This window comes from Orbicella franksi, chromosome 14 (genome assembly GCF_964199315.1).
Source record: "Orbicella franksi chromosome 14, jaOrbFran1.1, whole genome shotgun sequence".
NCBI lineage: Eukaryota > Metazoa > Cnidaria > Anthozoa > Scleractinia > Merulinidae > Orbicella > Orbicella franksi.
In genome coordinates, this window is record NC_138158.1 from 22,091,967 (window position 1) to 22,114,058 (window position 22,092).

The 22,092-nt window shown below is 38.1% G+C and overlaps 3 protein-coding genes across 3 annotated transcripts; all 3 read right to left on the reverse strand.

The window, feature by feature from the left end:
• Positions 1-4,255: 4,255 nt before the first annotated feature.
• Positions 4,256-10,796, reverse strand: LOC145468526 (doublesex- and mab-3-related transcription factor A2-like). Its single transcript, XM_081452262.1, has 2 exons — positions 10,366-10,796; positions 4,256-5,520 (listed from the first exon to the last, which is right to left on the reverse strand). Exons 1-2 carry the CDS (start codon positions 10,700-10,702, stop codon positions 4,787-4,789), a joined length of 1,071 nt encoding a protein of 356 aa, XP_081308388.1. The 5' UTR covers positions 10,703-10,796; the 3' UTR covers positions 4,256-4,786.
• A 1,753-nt stretch (positions 10,797-12,549) lies between these two features.
• Positions 12,550-18,058, reverse strand: LOC145468521 (uncharacterized). Its single transcript, XM_081452259.1, has 4 exons — positions 17,769-18,058; positions 16,632-16,702; positions 16,039-16,206; positions 12,550-13,656 (listed from the first exon to the last, which is right to left on the reverse strand). The coding sequence occupies exons 1-4, from the start codon at positions 18,010-18,012 to the stop codon at positions 13,522-13,524; spliced, it is 618 nt and encodes a 205-aa protein (XP_081308385.1). The 5' UTR covers positions 18,013-18,058; the 3' UTR covers positions 12,550-13,521.
• On the reverse strand, positions 13,644-16,049 carry LOC145468520 (uncharacterized). Its single transcript, XM_081452258.1, has one exon. The coding sequence runs from the start codon at positions 15,319-15,321 to the stop codon at positions 14,539-14,541; it is 783 nt and encodes a 260-aa protein (XP_081308384.1). The 5' UTR covers positions 15,322-16,049; the 3' UTR covers positions 13,644-14,538.
• Positions 18,059-22,092: the final 4,034 nt, after the last annotated feature.

Here is a 22,092-nt window from a genome sequence, read left to right on the forward strand (position 1 = left end):
GTCTTTGTGTTTTGCTGTCCATCGCCAGGTATATCCTCAAATAATTTTCATTTTTCTTGAAAGATTCAACATTTAACTAAAAATAACATCAGACATTATTTTCCACGAAAACAAGAAAAGCCTTCAATAAAAGGCTTAGTTTTTGACCGGCAATTTGTCAATGGATATGGATCACACGAGGTTGACAGCAGTAAGTGTGGTCGGCCGTTCACTCCAAATGCCAAGTCCTCTCGGCCAATATAGAGTGGGGGTTGGAACTAATGATAAATTGCTTTATTACATAAGTATAGAGATTTACGTACACTTCCGTGATGAAATAAACATGACATACGATGTTTCCACTAGTGAAAAATTGTCGTATCGGCCTTTTGATTGGTCGGACAATTTTTTTTCACTAGTGAAAAATTGTCGTATCAGCCTTTGATTGGCTAGTATTATGTCAAACTTGGGCGCGAGTGGCCTGTGCGCCGCCAGCGGGAGTAAAATTTGTAAACATGGCGGCCGACTGGTATATGGTTTTCAAAGTTTTTGATCTTTGATTACTTAGTTTTCTCCACAAAATACTTCAGAAGATCTTAAAAAGTTTTTAAAGTGCTCAAGCGAGGTATGGAAGGTAAAGATTTGTTTTATTTCAAAAATATTTTGCTATTTGTTTGGCACTTTTGTTCACGATCGGTGGTTTGATACCGGGAAGGGGTACTCGCATATGAAAGGGGCAGGGATGCTCGACTTCTCGCTTAGAGTGTTCTGGGCAAAACGCCATTATATTCAGCCGTGAAGGTCTCGTTTAGGGTTTACACCCTTAGAACTATAAAAATATATATTCAATATATGTATTTTTAATTCGTTTTATTTACTCGATTCATATAATCAAAGTTTTCTATAACATTCGTTTTTCTGTTTATTTTTTTTTTCTATTTTTCATTTGTCTGTGTTTAAACATGGTCTCTTTTAGGGGTCAAAAAAGCTTGAGCCACGCCCAGATCGGTCTCCTTTTGGGGTTTAACTCAAAATTTCCGACGAGCATCCCCGCCCCTTTCATATGCGAGTCTCCCCCCCCCCCCGGGTTTGATAGCCTCTCGATTAACACTTAACTCGTTAACTTAATGATCTCTGTACTTATATAATAAAAAAATTACTTCATGCTTCGAGATCAGAGAATTGAGGGAAGTGAAGGCTACGACAGTCGGAAGGGTAGATTGTTGTTTTCAATTTTCGTATATTACCGGCCTCTGGCCCTCGGAGGGTGTAATTTGCAGGTTGCAGGTTGCAAGTGAATTATAGATAATAATAATGAGTATAAATAAATAACTAACTAAACAAATAAATAAATAAATGAATAAATAAATAAATAAATAACGGATGTCAAAATTTAGAATTCCCGGAAGTGTTTTATTGGCAAGACTGTCTTGTAGAAGTTAATGATCAACTCTCCACTGGAGTTTATATTGGTATTGTGATGTTCATCAGCAAAGTAATCTTAATTTACACAAATGTCCGGGTAATTTAAATAACTTTATGCTAATTATTTTTGAGATCAGTAGGGTTCTTGTTTTACGTCCTCTCCAACCGAAACCAATTAAAGTTAGGGAAATGCTTGCGGTTCAGTATATGTGCTTGCCTTTACGCTGCCCAGTCAAATTTATTGTATATAGTTCATGAACTAATCAAATGAGAAAAGATAACTATGCTTGCTTAACAATAAGTTCAGCACTATTTTCGGAACTATCTGTGGAACTATCTCTGGGTGAAGGACATTCATAGCCTGTACGCACATTCATAAGTGCATAACTGTTTATATTCCCACAAGTTTGTTGTGAGTCCTACGATGATGATGATGATTTGACCTGTAACCTGTGACCGGCAACCTGCAACCTGCAAATCACACCCTCTGTCTGGCCCTTTCCTTTCCCAAGTTCCCCTATCTACTCCCATACAAGCACCCTTCGTAAACAGCAATTCTTCCTTTCCCCTGTCGTATCCCTCACCTCCCCCAATTCTCGCATCTACACCTCCGAAACTACCTCCCCTCTTTCTCCTGAACCTTTCTCTTCTTTCGTTCTCCAAGGTTCCTGCTATCTTGCACCCCTATCCCTTCCCCGCTTCTCGATACCCCTTTCTTCAAAGTTTCCGCCATCTGAAAACCCCTCTTAAACTACACCCAAACGTTTCTACAAAGGGCGGGGGCAGTTTTATAGGGGATTACCAGGCGGCGGGAATTACGAGAATTGAAAGAGGAAAGGGTACGATGGAAAGAGCGTCCCAGTTTGAACTGCTTGTTACAACTCACATACTGACGTCAGAAGCTCAATGATGGCATTCTCACCATGTGTGATCCCCTTGCCGACGACCATAATTCTAGAGGGAGATGAGTCATATCAGACCAGCTCTAAAGTATGTCTCCAATCAGAAAGTTTCTAAATAGATACAATGTTAAATGTTCTGACATACTATAACCTGCGCGCCAAGCTGTAAAATGCCAAATGTTGAAAATAAATCATGGCCTTGAGTGGCTCTCATGATCTGTTGAATAAATAACAACAGGAGATTATTATTGTCTCTTGATAAGAATGAGAATGAAAATGTTGATGTTTTATGTGTCCGGGCGGAATTATTGGTTTTGAGTTCAGTTTGGAACTAATTTCAGCTTTTTGAAAAACTCATAACTGCAAATTATTTCCAAATTGAAAGAAAAAAACCGCATGATTACTTATTAATATTATCAACATGAAAAAATTCGCGTGGAGGATCTTTCTTGAAACCATTTTTTCGCATTCCAGAAAGTTTCCGCACAAAATTTTCGTCATCATTTCACGTGATATCATTGGCTTAGAAAATTTCCTATTGTCTTTCAGCCAATCATAATCCAGAATTACGATGTGTAATTTGCACTGGGTTTGTTACACTTGAACTGCACTGCTCTCAGCCAATCAGAATCGGGTATTTTTTTCATGTATATTATTAATTAACTAAATGTAACCCTCGATTAATCGAATACACCACTTCAAAATGCCTACTATTGATATGGTATTAATAGCTATTTTACTGGGCAGATGACGTTCTCTGTTGAAACATGTTCGATTACAACATTAATTCGATTGTTCAGTCGGCCATTTCCGAGTTACCTGGTGCTTCTGGTTCAAAACGGATCCTCGTGCAAAACCTTTCATACGGAAACGAGTTTGATTTACATAAAAATGAATTTGCATGTAGGCGAAACTCGTTTTCATATGAATGGTGCATCACGCGAACTCGTGTTGACTCAGAGGCAAAAGCCAACTCGGAAATGGCCTATTTGCGGTGCGTTTTCCCTCGTTTTTAAATTTACCAGGAAGGTAAAATACCTAAACCTAAAAAAATTAATTTTTCCTGTGGTAGAATTGGTCTTTTACGTATTTCCGGCCGTCGCTTGTCTCGGAAATGCGTCTGCGTTTGCCGACAACCGAGTCATCTCCTATCGAGGGTTTATACGAAAAAATGTTGTTCCTCTTGATTAAGGCAAAAACTGACCCACGCTGTACGTCCCAGCCTCCTGCAAGTCCAATCGCCAAGTCAACGCCGTAGGAGGTGGAAACAGCAACATAAAGGGAATTCCAGATAGGGTGGAGAATGGCGGGGAACTACACCCCCCGGACTTATACGGTAGCCATGAAGGTCTACGTGGACCTAACAAAAACGTGCTGACCAGCAGAGACCCCGGCGAAGCTGACTAGGATAATCACCCACAAGTACATTGGACGATTGAAAACGGAAAGAGCCAGCTTGTCCGCTGGCGCAGCTTTGTGGACGCCCTTTGCTCTTCGAGGAGCCTACAAGAGGTATAAGTTATTCTTTGTCCTGACCTGTCCCTTGTATGAGAATTCTGTGTCGGGAGGTGATTTAACCCTTTACCCCGTCAGGCGAACTGCATTTTTCTCACATCAGCAAATAAAGACTCGCTATCTGTGTACAATATACCAATTGAAAGCCACTGATCAGCTTATTAAAGACTTGACATCAACAGCTATCAAGGAGCTTGCCATTCTGAGAGAAGTTGCGTTAAAATGTGAAAATGGAAAACTCTCAAATATCATAGATAGACCCCTAAACTATAGCATTTTTCAGCAGCATTCAGTGCATAGTTTGATAAGAAACAAGTATTGAATTCCAGGTGCATCTCAAAAAGAAATTGGAGACTTGATGGGGTGGTAAACCATTTCCTAGATAGGGGGGCCTCACAAACAACACCAAACAACATAGAAACGAGCGCCATTACTTTGTTCTAACAATACTTTATTAGTTCTAAAAGCGTTGGCTTTCATTCATTCATTTTAACCTTGCAGCGTCTTTCATTAAATCTCGCATTTTCCTAAGACATCACTCCAAGAAGCGTAGCGAAATAACAATAAATAATGAAGTATTTTGTCTTGAAAACATATGATCTTAAAATAAGGCCTTTGATTGGAAAGCAATATTCAAATAAATAAAACTTTGAAAAACATTGTAAATTGTTCTTTTTGCAAAACATTAACGGTCAATGGGTTACTCCTTCAATAGAAAATTGTCGCATAAAATTATTGAAGAAAAATCTTAAACCGAGTTTTAGCGCTTTTTATAAATAAAAACTAGCACACTCTTTGCGATGGCATTTACCTTATAAACAATATTTACTTTTACAGTGGAAATCCACATTACGAAATTTACTCTTATAAAAATGTCATAAAATCTCCCAATGAGATTAACTCATTCATAAAAATTCTTATTTTAAAAAATCTTAAAAAATAAAGATGACATATAATTGAAGTGTTTATTTGCGATGGAAGGACGCCGAACAGTTTGCACATAAACTTTCGTCTTGATTAGTTTCCTGTCCGCATGCTTTGCATATTCCCGTGGTATACCCATTGATAACAGGTTTCGTGTCTCCGGAAACATTATCTCCATTCACTTCCGGGTCCGGTGCGGGTGCGCAATCTGCTGGCTTGAACGGGTGATTCTGTAAGTCGACCGGAAACTGATGAAACGGAAGTCCAAGGCCGTTAGGGGGAGGGAGCATGTATGACGTCAGAGGCATCAAAGATGGTGGCATGAGATATCTGTATTGTCCGTTGACGTAGTTAAATTTAAAAAGCGGGGGCATGGATCCAGACGTCGGTACCTGGACTTGAGGTGGTGGTGGAGGAGGAGGAGCCTGGGTATTATTATCACTCGGAGGTTGAGCCGGCAATATATTCGACTGACCAAGCATTCCGTTTGTCAGTGGTCTACTTGCGTTGTACTGCACTATGACTTCTATAGCTTGAAGCACATTACCGCTGCAACCTTTTAACACGTGCTCCAGCACCGCGGACGATAGATCGGGGAAAGCCCTTGTGAGGATATCCGTGGGGGATGGAGTAGCCGTGGGAAGTGTCAGGGGATTATCAACGTGGAGTCTCTTGGAGACTGAAGATGCGCCATTGCTGTAATCACTGTCAGAACTCTCAGGGCTGTTACTGTTACTGGGATCTCGTCCACTGCTGTTTTTGCGTTTTAAGAGGCCTGAGGCGGTGTAAATAAAGAAAACTTTTGTTAGGTACATGGTAGATTCAGTAATTGAACAATAACACTTATGGTGTGCCACGTCAGTAGGCTAGCTTGCAGTAGAGGCTCGTGCGGCGGAATATCATTAAAAAGAATTTATGTCATTTAAATTTGAAAAGACGCCCCCACATTAGCCTCATTAACCAGCTAGTTTTCATGTGACGTCATCATTTTCTGAATTTAAGAATAACCAATCCTTCTGAAGCTTTAGTTTCATCAGATAGAAGACCCTCTGAGAACTTGACGTTTTACAGCTTTTAAGCTCGACAGGATTCCTTATATTGTTGTAGAGGACGTTTTTACGTTGCGTGACATTAAAATGGCGGCCCGAGAGGCCTTTCCTGTAGATCGAAAGGACAGTTATCGCTCAAGTTTTAGCCAACTGAACAGTTCTTGCACTAGAAGAATTATTAATTAATTTCAAAATGGTGGAACTCAAGAGTAATAATTTTTCATTTCAATAGCAAAACTCAATGACAGATCTTTCTGTTACTTCACAGCCGCCATGTTGGTGCCCCTCGAAAGGGTACCAACATGGCGTCTCCATACAAAGCTCTATCAATTTGGGTGAAACACTTTTCCGAATAACGCGCGAATGAAAGACCGCACAGACCTAATTCATGTCGAGGTTGTTTATATATCGATCATCTATCATATCCCAGATTCTTGACTTAAATTTTTGATGGCGACGCTTTTTTTTAGTTTTGATTGCGTGACAGTGTAAACCAGCAATACTGAGAATACGACAATGGTCTATTAAATCGTTGCCATTGATTGATTATGGTTAATTCTTACCTCTCTTATATACTAAACTAATTTGGTTACTTTGCTTCTCTCAAAAGAACCTCAAATATCTCAATCACCTCTATACAAGAAGTGTAAAAATTTCCATATGTTCAGCGTCGTAGTTGCTATACAATTCAACGCGTATACCAATAACGTGCACAGCAAAGGACAAACTTCGTTACTCACACGTACTCGTTGCGAACCTATTATTCTAAATTTAACAAATTGACGTCAGTTTTTCATGCGTATGTCCTGTTATTGACAATGAATTTCGTTATAACATTGTCAAAGTAGTCTGCAGATCCACTCGGCTATCGCCTCGTGTCATTGTCAATAACAGGGCAGATGCATGAAAAACTGACGTCAATTTGTTTTTACAATAACAAAATGTCAAATTGTCCGCTCTCGCACGTTGACGTATCGCATAAATTATAAATTTATTTGTCTGTCCGCTTATTGAATATGAAAATTAGCCAATGAACGCGCGAGAATTTCTGCAGTTATTGTAAAATGATATCTGTTCTAAGGTAACTTGGGTATCAGTCGAAAAGCCTGATCTTCTCACGAACTTGTTCATCATTTGAATCTTCTCAAATAGGCTCTTTGTGCGACCCGGTCACACGGCACAAAATCAGCCAAGCTGGGACGCAAATATACACAGTGGGACTCCGAAACAAAGCAACTCCTGCCAGTCCACCGTGACTTTCCTTTGTTTTGGAAGTCGCACTGTGTAACTTGCGTCCCAGCATGGCGGATTTTGTGCCATGTGACCGTTCTTGCAAAGGGCCTATTTCGAATAATCAGTTGTTCCTTATATGAATTGCTTCGTATCTTGTTAACAGAGTATTTTAATTCAAGTCGATCAGTCTGAATTTCAAAAGAACCTCGCTTATACACATTTAATGGTTGATACTTGAATACACCGCACTTTTATAATTCAAGATTTGCCATAAGAAAGGACGACGAATAAACGGGTTAAAGAGTAGACAAGATCAAAGTGTCAACTGATTAGAAATAAAAAGCACATCTAAAAACTCCAGGGCGAAAAGAAACTAAAAGAAACCTACAACTTTTTTAAGTCCAAATTTCTGCTAGAACAGTGGCATTTGAAAGAACTTTTAATCACAAAGGCCGAGTTCTATTTCGACTAACCATTTGATACCAGCAGTTCAGGTCAATTAAGATTAAGTATATCAATAGAACAATTTTTCGACCATGCTGAAACCGTTTCAGAGGGCCAGGTAAAACTTTATAACTAGTTGGTTTCGTTGTGGCCAAAAACGCTTTGGTGTTAATTTAGAGGACTGAATAGTTCGAATGGTGCTTTTCTGCGGGGAAATTTCAACCAAGCTTAAAATATAGAGTTGGATGTGGGATGAAGAATGCGGTCGAGCAAAACAAAGTGTACCGCAAATCGGGTTTAGTTTTTACCAAAAGAAAACGAGAAAAACCAACGAACATGTTTGATCGCGAAAGAACAAATCAAATTGATATAACTTTGAACGCGAGTAGAGCGAGTACATCGGAAAGCTTTGACTGAATGTTCCTTAATTTTCGTTCATTCATTTATTGTTGTTAGATGTTCTTGACTTTTCAATAGGCAACCTATGGAAGTACTAATAAACTACAGAATTGTAATGAGACGTGACCTTACCCAGTTTAAAACCACAATGATCTCGCACCAACTTTCTGTCAAACGAACGATGAAAAGGGATCCCTAGACTGACTCCAGAGTGCATCGCAGTTTCATTCAGTCAATCAATGCTTAGCCTAGCGTGAGTCAACTTGTCACGGATTCGGCGATCGCAGAGTACACAGAAATATTAATAAAATTTTAATCTAACGCCGCGGAACACCTTGTATCAATTCAATAACGTTTAATTACCATGGGAACTTGCGGAATGCAGAACTTTTGTTCAATGCATGTTACTCTGTCCAATTACATGATAAAGGGGATTCTATAACAATGGTACCTGATTGCGAGTAAGAACAAACTCAGATTAAAAAGCTTTCCGGCTTACAGTCTAAAATTGCTTAACCAGCACGTGGAAGCCCGCTTCCTGGTTTTTGTGTCTTTCTAATTTCGGACAAACTTCCAGCTAGTTTTTAGTAGTTGAAAACGCTCGGAAGCAACGAAGCGCGCCTTCAATTAGCGGCCTGTCGCATGTATTGTTCTATTTTTTCTCTCTCCTTTGGGTTTGTTGCACTCAAACGCGAACAAAAGACAGCTTGTTTTTGAAAGAAACACCGTTCAATTGAAAGGCTGATTACAAGCGAAGGCGGTACTGTAAGTCTAAAGACGCCAAAAGAAGTAACTTTAAATTGAAAAGAAGAACGCTAGATGTGTATTGAAAACACAAATTGAGAACACGCAGCTGTAAAAGGATAAAAAGACAAGTGTCACGTCGCGAAGTAACTGAAGCCATACTGAACAATTTTCTTTCCAAAATCCAACTTTGTTTTTTTATCAGAGTTCTGGTAACAAAGCGATGGAGTTTTCAAAACGAAATGGCCTCTTTTGCGGAAAGCCGCCAAATGTTTTGGTAACATAAGAAAGGAAGCCAGATTGAAAATGAAAAACTGCCGACGTTAGCAAATGTGTATTGTTCCGCTGTAAGGCGCGAACTTCGGCTAGGAACAGAAGCTTAATCATTTAATCCATGGGAAAGTTTAGAGAACGGGAATGAAAATTCAAGAAAATTGCCTATAGACTCTAAAGAAATAAAACATATACATTTGACATATGGAGCTTTCAAAAGGCCTTGAAAGTAAAGTTTATGAATCTATGATGACGCCGCCCAACGAAGTTGCTGTACTTTTTGACGAAGGAAGCCGAACACGGTAAATGTCTAATACGCGGGTACAATAAATAAAAAAGTAACGCTGAAATTGGATTTTGATATCATATTCAGCCATGTATTGTTTTCCAACTGTGCAATTCTTGTTTTGGATGAGGTTATTTTTAAAGGTGAGGATTTTTATAATCGAGCAACCTTGTCCCAACTTGGTACAAAATAAAGTTCTGTATTTGAACCGTCGGTAGTTTCAAAGATCTATTTCCCGAGTCGTACTTTTCAAAGACTACTCAAATTAAATTTGAATCATTTTAGATCAAGTAAAGAAGGCTCCATCCCAACCTTAAAATCATGGGACATCGTTATTTGCGAAGGCCTGAAAAATCTGGCTACGCTAGTTCTACCAGAGAGTGTGGGAATTTTGAATGATCTCTTGAGTAAAGATTTGTTTAATCTACCTATGAAAGAATCATAAGCAGAAAATCGATATTTCCAGCTGCTTAAATGAGTAGCATTCTTTCTGCATCCTGGCTATTTTCATTTTTGAAACAAAGGGATGCGTTTAAATCAGTAGAACGTCACAGATGCCATGAAACATGGAGCGGAAGTTGATTGCATAAACAAAATGGCGACTTCCTTAATGAAAGCGCAGCTTTAAAATCCGATTTTTTTTAATTCGTTAAGGGATTTTATCCTTTGCATTAACAAAATATGTCTTAGAAGGAATTCTGAAACCCGCGCAAACAAATGATGAATTATCACAAAATGAGCACCACGCAATTTGGCGAATGGTGCTATTTTGGGAATAGCGACATTGAAAAGAAAATTGAACAGCAAAATCTTCTACGAATGAAATTGGGAGAATATCATAGTTAATTATAAACGAAGTCTTTTCTTCCTTAACTGAAAACGTTGTCATTTAAAGGCAAGGATATCATAAGGCATTTTATGATGAACAAAACACCGAGGTTACCATGCGCGCAACATGAAATATATGGAACGGTATTTCCGCTGAAAATTTCAACTTTAAACTTTAGGTGAAAACAATTCGCCGCAAAACTTTAAAAGCTGAACCCCAGCTACAAAACAGAACTGTCCTTGAAGCAAAACTAGCTTCTACAGAAGCGAAAGTGAATTAACTCTGAGAAATTCACAGAATGTACTTTGCACGGCAACAAAATGTAACAACAGCCAATGCTTGCGAATAAAACTTCACACCTACCGGCTTCTCGATGTTCTTCTCCGCCGTTCATCCAGCCGTTTATTAAACTCGCTTCCATCTGCGCCAGATCCGAAGTATTGACTATCATGTCAGCTTCATTTCCCTTCTGTTGTCGAAACAGCGCAATTCTCGCCGCCGTTAGTCGCTGCCTTTCGGCTACGGTTCTGCAGTCCACACAAGCACAGTCTTTAAATCGACACTGGTGCTTGTGCCCGCGAAGCTCGGACAAAATACCGTGATTTCTGCAGCGCGTACATTTCGGATTGCGATTTGAAGCTGCCGATTTGATGTCCGCTGGGCTATCCTTGTTTTCATCTTTAATCTCGTGTTGATGCATTTCTTGTCCGTTTCACCGACGCCAACTTCGATCAGGATAAGCGCGCTGGTTTTTTAAACTTGCAAGATTAAAATGCGCTCTCACGTAGCCTGAATTTTAATTTGAATACCCCAAGGGAGGTCTTGACGTGTAAATCTCACAAGTTTGTATTGTTCAAAGATGTTCGCACTTTGAAGCAACAGAATTATTAGCATTTATTCAAAGGACTCTCACAAGACGTGATTTGTGCGTGGAAACAAAAGAGCTAATGAGAAGGGAAAATATCTTCACTTCTATGATGATTGAATCTTGAACATAAAGAGAAAACAGATACTCTTATATCATGAAACTCGCCGGTTTTTATAAACTCCTTTGCCTGCCATTCCTTACTTTCCAGCCGTAGCGTTCATTTTCAGTCATTTCCATCAAGGAACTAAAAGAGAAACGCGGGGGCGCGGGGCTAAGGAAAGATCGCAGAAAATTCAAGAATTGAGGAAGCCGTCACACAGTTTTTGTTCAAATTTTTGTCTGCTAACTTTAAAGTGCACCTAACACCAATTTCTTTTTTCTCGCTAAAACGAATCTATTCGTTATTTGAAATATTTCTGCGAAAAAATCTTTTGATTCGGTTAAATCCTCGATTTTCTGTGCCCCGACGAAATCTCGAAAATAGCACCAAAACGCCGCCATTTTGTTTCACGACCGAGTTTGAGGGTCCATCGGCTATTGTGACGTCTACCCAGGAAGGTTGGACATCTCACGTCCTCTCATTTACCGGCAGGATGGTGCAATACACATGCGAAAAGTGGGCAGAAACGCCTTCCAGAAATGCTATCGGCTGTTGCAGCAATATCCCAAAATTAAAGAAACATCTACTGTACAATTTACTGGCAATGATCGGTCAATGGTACAATAAAGACATGAACGATGGGTTGGTTTTATCGAACCGAAACAAGTGAACTGAGTCTGTGAGAACCATTGAAAAACTGTCACTGGAATTTGCTCTGCAGACTTCTAAACGCTATTTTCAAAATTTTCTGCTTAAAGCCAACCAGCAATTTGTAGAAATGCTACCAACAACCTATATCTCCAATCCCACAGTATAACATAGCCGGCAAAGTTGTGTGATCAATCAAGAAGTCTTACGACCGATATATACTGATATGTAAATAGGTCGAAGCTGCACGCCGCCAACCAACACTTATCTCTCTTTCGATTTAGATAAAAGTCGACGATTAATCTTCTATAATTAATTACATGACAAAAATATTGTTAGACTCCCAGAGTTTTTCGAAGGTTTGGAAATCAGCAGTGCGACAAACATGCTGTGCAATAGTATCGAAAATATGACCTAGAAACATTATCTGCTTAGGGAACACATCGTTTCCGCTTATCCGACGAATTTCACTGCAAACTTTGAGAAAAATTTACATTGGTTATCTGGAGTTACGGCCTAAAACGTTTGACAATGCGAAATCAGTAAATGTATGAAATGTTTCCTTCCGCCTGGCCTCCCGCAGCTTCAAAAATACAGGTCCAAACAATTCTTCGATTTTCAATCGATCGAAGCCAGTGTTTTGGTTGAGCTCTCTATAATCACTGTCAAAGTATGGGCCGCGGCCAATTATTAAATAGAACTGAGTCAAAACAATATATATACCCAATGAGCTGATGGACTAAACGTTAAATAGAAGTTCGCTTCTGTGAAAGGATCAAATTTTAAAACAAAGCGCTGCTCAAAGAAGACTCCAGTTTTGTATCTTCATTGTAATCTTGTATATTAATTTTTGTAATTTATTAATCATTGTATTTGAATTTGGCAAATTAAAAAAGTAAAATAGAAATAAAAAATTTGGGAGTCTTTCGAATCGAAACTTAACTCTGACTCCAGTGACGAAAAAGAAATGATGTTGAAACACAACTTGGACGTTTTAGTACCAAAATATATTGGAACGATTAGTTTTGTTTTCCATCTTTTCGAGTAAATACAGAGAACTGACTGAGGCGCTATTGTGTTTGGTTCCTGGGTAGCCGTCATCAGCAACCGCCGCCCCAGACTTCCTAAACGCGGTCGCACAACAATTCAAGCGCGACTTTGAAAGGGCACAGAAAATCGAGGATTCAACCAAATTCAAACATCTTTTCGCCCGAATGCTTCGAATAACAAGTGAATTCATTTTAGCAAAAAAAAAACAAAAAAAGAAAGAAAGAAAGAAAGAAAAAAAAAATTGGGGGGGGGGGGGTTGGGTGCACGTTAAACTGGGAGTATTTCATTGTCATTTGAATTTATTAGCCTGTTATTTTGCAAAGCCCCACTGAGAAACACACGTAATGTGAGCTCCCTCATTAATAACATTTTTTTTCCTACCGGCGACTGTTAACGTTGCTCTTGTTTTGTCGGAACGTTCCCAAACTGGGGAAAGATAATCACTCACAACAATGCACGATTTCATTAAGAAATTTTATTTTCAAAGTCATACATATAAAGCTCAAATAAAGTAAGGAACATGAGACAAAAAGGGTTTAGATACAGTAAGAGTTTCTAAAGACACTATTCGGCTGTGTCGACGGGCAACTGAAGATGATGAAATAAAAAAAAATTTACTGCTGTACCGAGTTAGTGTCGCTCACGTTTTAAGCTTTAGCTCTTCGTCAGAGCAAAGTGACGAGGGGTTGATGCTCGAAACTTGAGGTTCAACGTGGTTAATTTACCTTTATCGACTTCAAGTTGATAAATTTCTAGATTTAAAGTTTAACAAGTTCATCATATAAATCGAGAAAGTTGTGCTACAATTGGTTTCTGGCGGCTAAGATACGAAGCTCTTTCAATACGAACGACTTCATTTAAAATCTCTCAAGACTACTGCCTTAGCGTCTTCGTATTCATTGGCGCTCAAAGCTCCACACTCTTTCAGATCATAAAGTTCTTTGATTTGCTTCAAGATCTGTGCTCGCGCCACCGTTGTAGCCTGCGACTGAAAGAAATGGGTATTAAAAAAGGGAGTAAAATGACGCTCCCCCACCCCACCCCCTAGGCCGGTGTTCGGGAAACGAGCCCGCGCTCCTTCCCCGAAAACCGGACGCGAGAGAGTGGCGGGAATCGAGCCTACCAACCCCCTTGTTTAATTTTATTATTATTATTAAAAAGGAAACAACATTTTTCATTTTACAAAACATGTTTCGAAATTCCTATGTCATCTTCAATTGCAAATGTTCGACGGCTATACATTTGAATTTTACTGTATACATGATTACGTTATAGAATTACGCCATAAAATTTAGGTTAACAATTTGAATATTGGAATACACTGGGAACAACGGCTGCGTGCACGCCAACAGTATAGTTGAAACGGAATCAAAAAATTAAATAAAATAAACAAAACATGAAAAAGAATTAAAAATTAAAAATCAAAATTAAATTAAATTAAAAAGAAACGAGAGAAAAGAGACAAATCTAAGTGCCACAGCTGTTGGTTTAGAGTTGGAATTTCCCACTTAATATACAGCGCTTCTTTTATCTTAACTTGAAAACTCGAGGCGGCAGAATCTAGAATTGTGAAAGATTTTGCAGAGCATAAGTCGAGACAAGTCTCTGATGACTACAAGTGCTTGTAAACATAACGTCTAAACCAACAGCTGAGGCACTTAGATTTGTCTCTATCTTTTTAATTCTTTCTCATGTTTTGTTTATCTTATTTAATTTTATTTAATTTACTGCTGGCGTGCGCGCAGCCTTTGTTGCCAGCGTATTCCAATATTCAAATTGCATACTATTGTATTATCTTATTTATATTAAATGGTTATTCTGCAGATTGAAGTTAGCTTTATTTCGTTCCTTTTTCAGTCATAAATTATTGTTATACATCTTCTTGTAGAGGTCTTCCTTCATTCTGCTTTATAAAATATGCCATATACACCGGAAATATGGACAATAAAAGGTAAAGTTCTTCATGAAGACAGCCCATTCGACACAAGTGGTTCGCCAAAGATATTTCATCTTCGTCGTTAAAATATAAAATACCATCAATAACAATTATTCCATAGAGAATAAACAACGAAACAGCAATATTTGAACAAAGGAGGGCAAATCGTTTTGGGCAGTTTCTCCCGCGTTCCACAACTGTCATTCGGCTGAACATGTAGGTACGAAAACCAAGATACCACGAGCCAAACAAAATGACGCCAGTAGGCGAGTAAAATGCCACTAATTCACTCTTCAGAATGGCGAGTACATCTTCTGTATTAGCGAGCTGAGGACTGAAACAGTTATCACTTCCACAAAGTTCATATCTACGCCCGTAAAGCACCAGCAAGATAAACGAAACTAAAGCAAAAATGACGATATTTCGTTTAGAGTTCAGACGTTTTTGCATGGGCCTTCCCAAGGCTGTTGAAAACACCAGTGCTGCCAGCAAATAAACCGACAAAAACGAGAAAATCGTCGCCAAAACGGTCCAAAAATGCTGCCTCGTAATCTCAACTGCCGCATGTGTTATAATATTCCAAGTGTTCAGGAATAATTGCATTAAAATAATCTTGTCCAATCTTCCCGGCGAAGACCAAGAATTGTAAACCCAGAAAAATAAAACCACACTGTTTAGAAGGCCACAGGCATAAAGTAGAAAAACTACAAAAGTCATCAAAGGCCTTTAGAAGTAACAGGGTTAACTTTCTTTGCCACAACATTCACTGTCTTTTTAAATTGATCCACGAGGGTTCACTCAAAAGCACGTTGAAGTTGTATATTGCGCCCTTGAGAAATCAAAACAATATCTTCCCACGAACTGATCACGGAATGATGTACATTTATTGCTTTATTGTTTTAGTAATATTTTTAGTCCATCGAGCACAGTTCGTAGAACTGACCTCTATACATCATGCCAACTTTTCGTTACCAAAAATTTCTTAGTTTAATACGCGCAGAGTCTTGCAGATTTGTGCGAAAATATTCTCGTTTATGAGGAAATTAAAAGCCAGAAAATGTAATTTAAAACGCAAATGTTTGGAAAAATATAAGCTGACTTTGTTGTAGTATTAAACGGCAAAATGGTTACTTTTAGAAGGACAAAAACTCTCCGACCATTTTCTCGAGTTGCTCAGTGTTTCAATGATTCAGGAGCTCAGATAAACTTAGATAAGATCATTAGATACATGTAGATAGTTTATTGAAGTTTTAAAATCCAGCTCTAGAGCTGAATAAGATAAAGCTTTACAAATGAATTCAAAACATAAAACTATGCTAAAATGTGATCCATGAAAAACATCAAATAAAATCGTTTGCATACGAGTTATAAAGTCTGTAAACCAGCGGACTGAGTACGTGCGTGCTGCGTACGCATACACTTTATTGGACTTACCGCTTGCGGGGCCTGAGCGGAGGATAGTGCCTTCATTAATGCGACTCTAGGTAGCTTCACAGCTAAACTTTTACCAGATGCCCTGCCGGCACTAGTGGTTACTTTGTTGCCGTTGGTCAGCCCTGGGCCTTGGCTATCAGCTGGTGTCGATGGAAACGAGCCACTATACTGAAAAGAAATGAAATGGCAGACTTCGGCTAGCCACTCAACTCGTCACCCCTCTCAGGCGTATACACCTCTCTGAGTTTAGATACAGATTATCTAAAAATGGCTTTGCTGGCCCGAAAAGTTTCCGGGGCTTTCGAGAAACGGGCCCCAGCTCCCAGTTGGCTTCATGGCTCAGTTTGTAGAGCACTGCACCGGTATCGCAGAAGTCATGGGTTCGAATCACGTTCAAGCCTGAATTTTTTTTACCAGGTTTTAATTTCACAACTGCTTACGTTATGTGTATAACTGCGATGATCATTGATGTCTTCACAGTGCACATCAACGCAGGTAATAAGCATAGAGGAGAAACGTTTTCTTTTTTTTTGGTAAAGAGTATTGATGAAAATCAAAATTTTGATTACAGAACAAAAGTACCGCAATCTTACCGTCACTGTCTGTTGAAACTGACTTGTACAGGGTTCATCTTCGCTTTGGACTTGGTCACTCACATGAGCTTCTAGTAGATAAAAGATGTTTGCTTTAGTCACTGTTTAGTACACTCTGAAGTAGGATTTTCCAAGAGACGAAAACTAGTAACACCGAGTTCTGAAAGATACTGATGAAAACCTGATTTTGGATGTTCGGCGATTTAGAACTGTTTGTAATCTAAAATAGGGTTTACCATGTCAAGTCGAGTTTATAAAATGCAAGGCGTCTAAGTAATATTATAAATGATTAATATTACGTAACATCTGATCATATATAATATATGTTAATAAATATAATAAACATTAATAAAATTAATACAGGACCAGAATTTATTGATCTTTATTATGCCAGTCAAATCTTCTTGTTAGTCAAGATGATTTGCGCCTGCATTTGTCCAGACACATCATCATAACTCCAAAGCGGTGCTTCGCCTGATGCCTCGGGTACGCTCAGAGCCGGAAGGTGGCCAGCATTAGTTACAGAGGCTGTTCTTACTATGCTGTGAGTTAAGCTACAAACCCGTGGGGGGGGGGGGGGGAGCACTACCATATATGGGCTATATAAGTATGTGCCGCTGTGAAGGGTATGGTTTTCAAGCAGTTTACTCTAGGATAGGGTATATGAAGCAGAACATTTGGGTCTAGAATAGGGTATCATTTTTCCCAAAACTGACTAGTTAGTTGAAGATGTTATCTCGACTAAGGAAACCAGGAATAGCCACTCAAAAATATGAAAAAATCAAATCGGCAAGTTAAAATTTACGCAAATCAGCCTCAATAGTATCGATAGATGAGGGGTTTGGGGGGTTTACTCTAGTATAGGGTAGCAAAATTCAGGTGAACTAGCTCTGGTATAGGCTAAGGGCTCCAGGGTCCCAGCGGCACATCCCCACACAGAAATTCCCAAAGCAACCCCCCGGCTGCAAATGAGCTGGAAATACGGTCAAATATAAAACCTCCTCTGCTCACTTTGATCAATCACGAGATAATTTTGTAATGATCACGTGGCTCAAGACGATGCACGCGAACAACAGGGACTGATCTACAGCTCTGCAGAATCTTAACCGTTTCCCTAACAAACGAAAACTTTCTCACCTACGCTTTCATCTTCTTCGCCATTTATCCAAGCGATCACCCTTTGGTTTACAGTGGATTCCACGTCGTTAATGGCACGTTTGTTTTCATCAGGCTGAACGCGGCTGCAATTGTGCATTTTCCTGGTTTTGCAATTTAAACAGTTGCATCTTCGAAAGGGACAATTAAATTTGTGCCCTCGAAGTGGAGTTAAAATCCCATGGTTTTTGCACAATCGACATTTCATCTGTACTCGCCCTGACATGATATTTGTAAGAAGTTGAGCGATTCAAAACAGACTCGACCGACAACCGACGCTACCAGCCACGCTACAATGCTAGCGACGAATCTCATTAAGTAAAATATAGAATTACCATTGTGTGGTTTGCGATTTTTATTTAGATAAGCATACTTAATGAGAGAGAGTCTCGACGGTAAAATAATACCGCTTTTTGACGGCTGTTTGACGGGTAGATTGTTTCCTTATTTGAGGACTGGCGGTAAATGCACTTTTGATTGCGAACACAAAGTCAACGTATTAAACAGCAAACGAAAGCCATATTTTGTACTGCCTTACTACATCCGACGGTTGTAACACTTTTATAATCGCAACTGAAAAGAGGTCTGAAGAAGTTAAGTAGTTCAGGACCCGTTCAGTTCAGCCCCTATTCAATGGCCACCCTCGGGAAAATGTTTAGTAGGCCGCTTAATCGGGGGTTCAACTATAGAAACGGATATCGGAGCCAGCAAAGTTTTAATTTTAAAACTTATCAAAAATCCGAACACAGTTAATTTTATTACAATTTACAAAGTGGTTACCGATATGAAGTTTTCGATAAATTTAGTAAAACTTAAAGCAATTGCTACAAGGATGTCACTGATATATGTTTATGATTAGAGTGCTGTTTAGTTATTTTAGTTCGTTAGTTTTTTTGTTCTATTTAGTAAGTTAGTTAGTTATTGTTAGGCGCATTGAGTTAAGAAATAATGAAATATGTGCCCTACAAAAATATAAACATTATCATTATATTATTAATATTATCTAATTAGCACATAAATTGAAAATTTCTTTCGATTTTAAAACAGCATGATATGAGAAAAGTGATTGAATTTTAAAATGTTATTGAAATGCATGTAAATTAGTTCACTGATCAATGATTGTTAGAGACTGCCACTTAAAGAATGTTTTAGAGCTTGTAGGCATCATAGATACGACGAAAGCTAAAACGTGTAAGTAATAATGTTGTTTGAAAAGCACTATGCCGCTAATACTGGGGCAATTGCAATATCATCGTGACCGATATCAAAAAAACCAATTGAAGTCTTCTAAACTTTCTAAGCATATGGCCCAGTTCAGACATCGTGCTTCTGCCATTTGGTTCGACTATGGTACGGCAGAAAAACAACTCTGATTCAGACGTCGTGCCAGAGTCAAATCAAATTCAGAATTTACTGATGTCTGGGAACAACTCTACTCCTAACTCCCCGTGAGAACGCAATCCCGCCAAAATATATTAATATAATTTATGAATTTTATTTGGCGCGCGGACAGAAGCCCGACGTTTGAATCGCTGCCGTGCCAGAGTCGTGTAGCACGGCAGAGCTTGTCGAACGTAATTGCTTGCCGAACTTAATTCGAAAGTTTGATTCAGACGCTGTGCTTCTGCCGTGCTTTTGTCGAATTTAATTCCTTAATTTAGTTCGGCACGGCAGAAGCGAGACGTCTGAACTGGGCCTAAAATTTTTCAAAAGTCTGGACAACAATTTTACACAGGTTTTGGCAAAAACATTCACCTTCTTCAGTGAAAATATTACTGAAGATGCAAATTGAATATAACTAATTAGTTTTTTTTCACAATTGATATAATACTGATCACAAGATTATGAATTCTCTTGTGTTTGATTATTCCGCGATATAGAATGATTTGCTTGAAGGAGTCTCAATGGATCTCAATGGGGTAGTTAACCGTTACTGTCAAACAATGCAGAAAGTGAACTGTCAACTGGAACCATTCAATCACTAACCGTGAATTGAATTAAAGCCGTTAGACTCCTTTGATCTCTCCTAACAAGAACTATAACTGCGTTAAATTATAATAATGATATAAATACACGGCCATGTTAGACATTCCCAAATAAAGCCATTTCGATTACCAGTCCTTTTCGATTGACGTTTTTTCATTTTAATCATTTTAAGTTTTTAGACACAGTTAGATCAGACTTCCATTTGGAAAAAACCTTCTGGTCTCGAATAAAACGTTCGTGACATTTTTATCTATTTTTTACTGTTACAAACATATTTATGCTAATTTTGTAGTTTTACTCGCACTTGAAAATGGCCTCGGAGAGGTCGAAACGTCATGACGTTTTATCGCTGACCATCGCTAGTTTTTGTAACAAATTCATTATTGATAAGATTTAATAAAACAATATTATTACGGATAAATCAAACAATTTGAACAATGAAGACATCTAAGAAAACAAATCAAGAAATTTATGGTCTGGCAATCCAAAAGAATTGAATTCATGGTTTCACTAAGAACTACAGAAAAAAATATGATTTTACATCATTAGAAATAATGAATGATTTCAATTTAAAAAGAAATATATCAATTAGATTAATTACTAAAATTTTAGTATTTTAGTTACCACATATTTTAGTATAAAATGAAAATTTCTTTTCGCATTGGAAAATGAGTAGTTTTAAACAATTAGATATTTGCTTGCGAATTTATGTTATCGATTGTATCATCCGTAACATTTAATGCAAAGTGAATTATATAAGTTTAATCAAAACTCTCATATTTTTGTGACATGTTCATTATATCGTGTTTTTATATGGAAAATATTTACCAGTATTAGGTCACTGGATTAAACATTTCCTTTATCGAAAAATTATGATTTCTAATGAGATATTCAATAATGTGGTCATAACATTGATTCTCCTTCATAACTATAGCAAGTAAAATTAATGAACTAAAAAAATCATTTTAAAAACATCATTTTGCTAATGAACTAATGAACTAAAAAAATCAGTTCAAAAACTTCATTTTGCTCTGTCACCTTATTTAGGAAATAGAGGATATTACACGGTGGCGAGAAGATATGAATTTTATGTTCGAGTGGCAAGAACTATTATTATGTAGACATGCTGATGACGCCGTTTTTGACGATTTTCCGAAGTTTTCCGACCACTTTCTGAAGATTTCCGAAGATTTTCTGAAATTGTTCCAAAGGCCTGACGCACTTTCCGAGCATTTTCCGAACATCAACAAACATTTTCCGAAGATTGCCGAAGACGACCGATGAAGATCCGACGATGTTTCGATCATACACCAACAAATTTAAGCGTAGTTAAAGGGACAAAAGAGGATTGTTATCAAACATAATATCTTGACATGTGAGGATATCATATCGTTTTTATCAGTTTGTTACCACTAGGTATACCACTGACTTTTATAAAACAATTTTGACGATTGTTTCAATATTCTGCAGCTCTATAAGGCCAAAAACGTACTCTCATTCGATTCTGCAATAAGCAAAATCACCCTTTTAATTACTATAAGTATTACCACCTATCACTTTTTTGTGGTCTGTTTTCCTGTACGTTATCCCGTTTAACATAGATTTTATTTTCCGTAGATTGTAATTATTATTATTTTGTTTTCGTAGAAGAGATTTTCTCAACAATTTAAGTATAAAACACTGCGACAATATGGAAAAAAACATTTTCAATTAAAAAAACGACGTTTCGACGTTCGCTTAACGTCATTATCAAGGCTATTATTTTTTAAATGACAGTTAGTACATCATATTGATTTGATTTTCGACAGGTTGTAATTATATGTTTCACTTTTCAATTGAATTCTTTTCGCAAAAATACTCCGAGATAATGGCCGACCAGCCGAGCTTACAAGTTGTATTAACTCCTTACTATTTTTGTTTTGATTATTAAACATGTACAATTCACAAAATACCTCGAATTTCGTCACAGAAGTCATATTTAGTAGCTATAAACAGAAGTTTGGGTTCCTGAAAAATTACCATACTTTTAATTGTTTTGATTGAAAACATCTATCATTTAATCGAACGAAATTTCGACCAAGCAAGCTAAAAATTATTCCCAATACAAACTCTGGTATTAAAATTTGACTTCTTGAGATGCAGGAAAATTCCCTTGGTAATGATCGGTAATGTAAAGTCTAAATTTGAGCTAAGTGGCCCATCAAACCGGAGCTTATCCCGGTTTCTGTAGCATGAAGCGACTAGAAATATTTCTGCCCTACCCCCCTCCCCTGGATGGGATGCTAGTCCATCGTAGGGTTACCCCCAGCATTAAATTCGC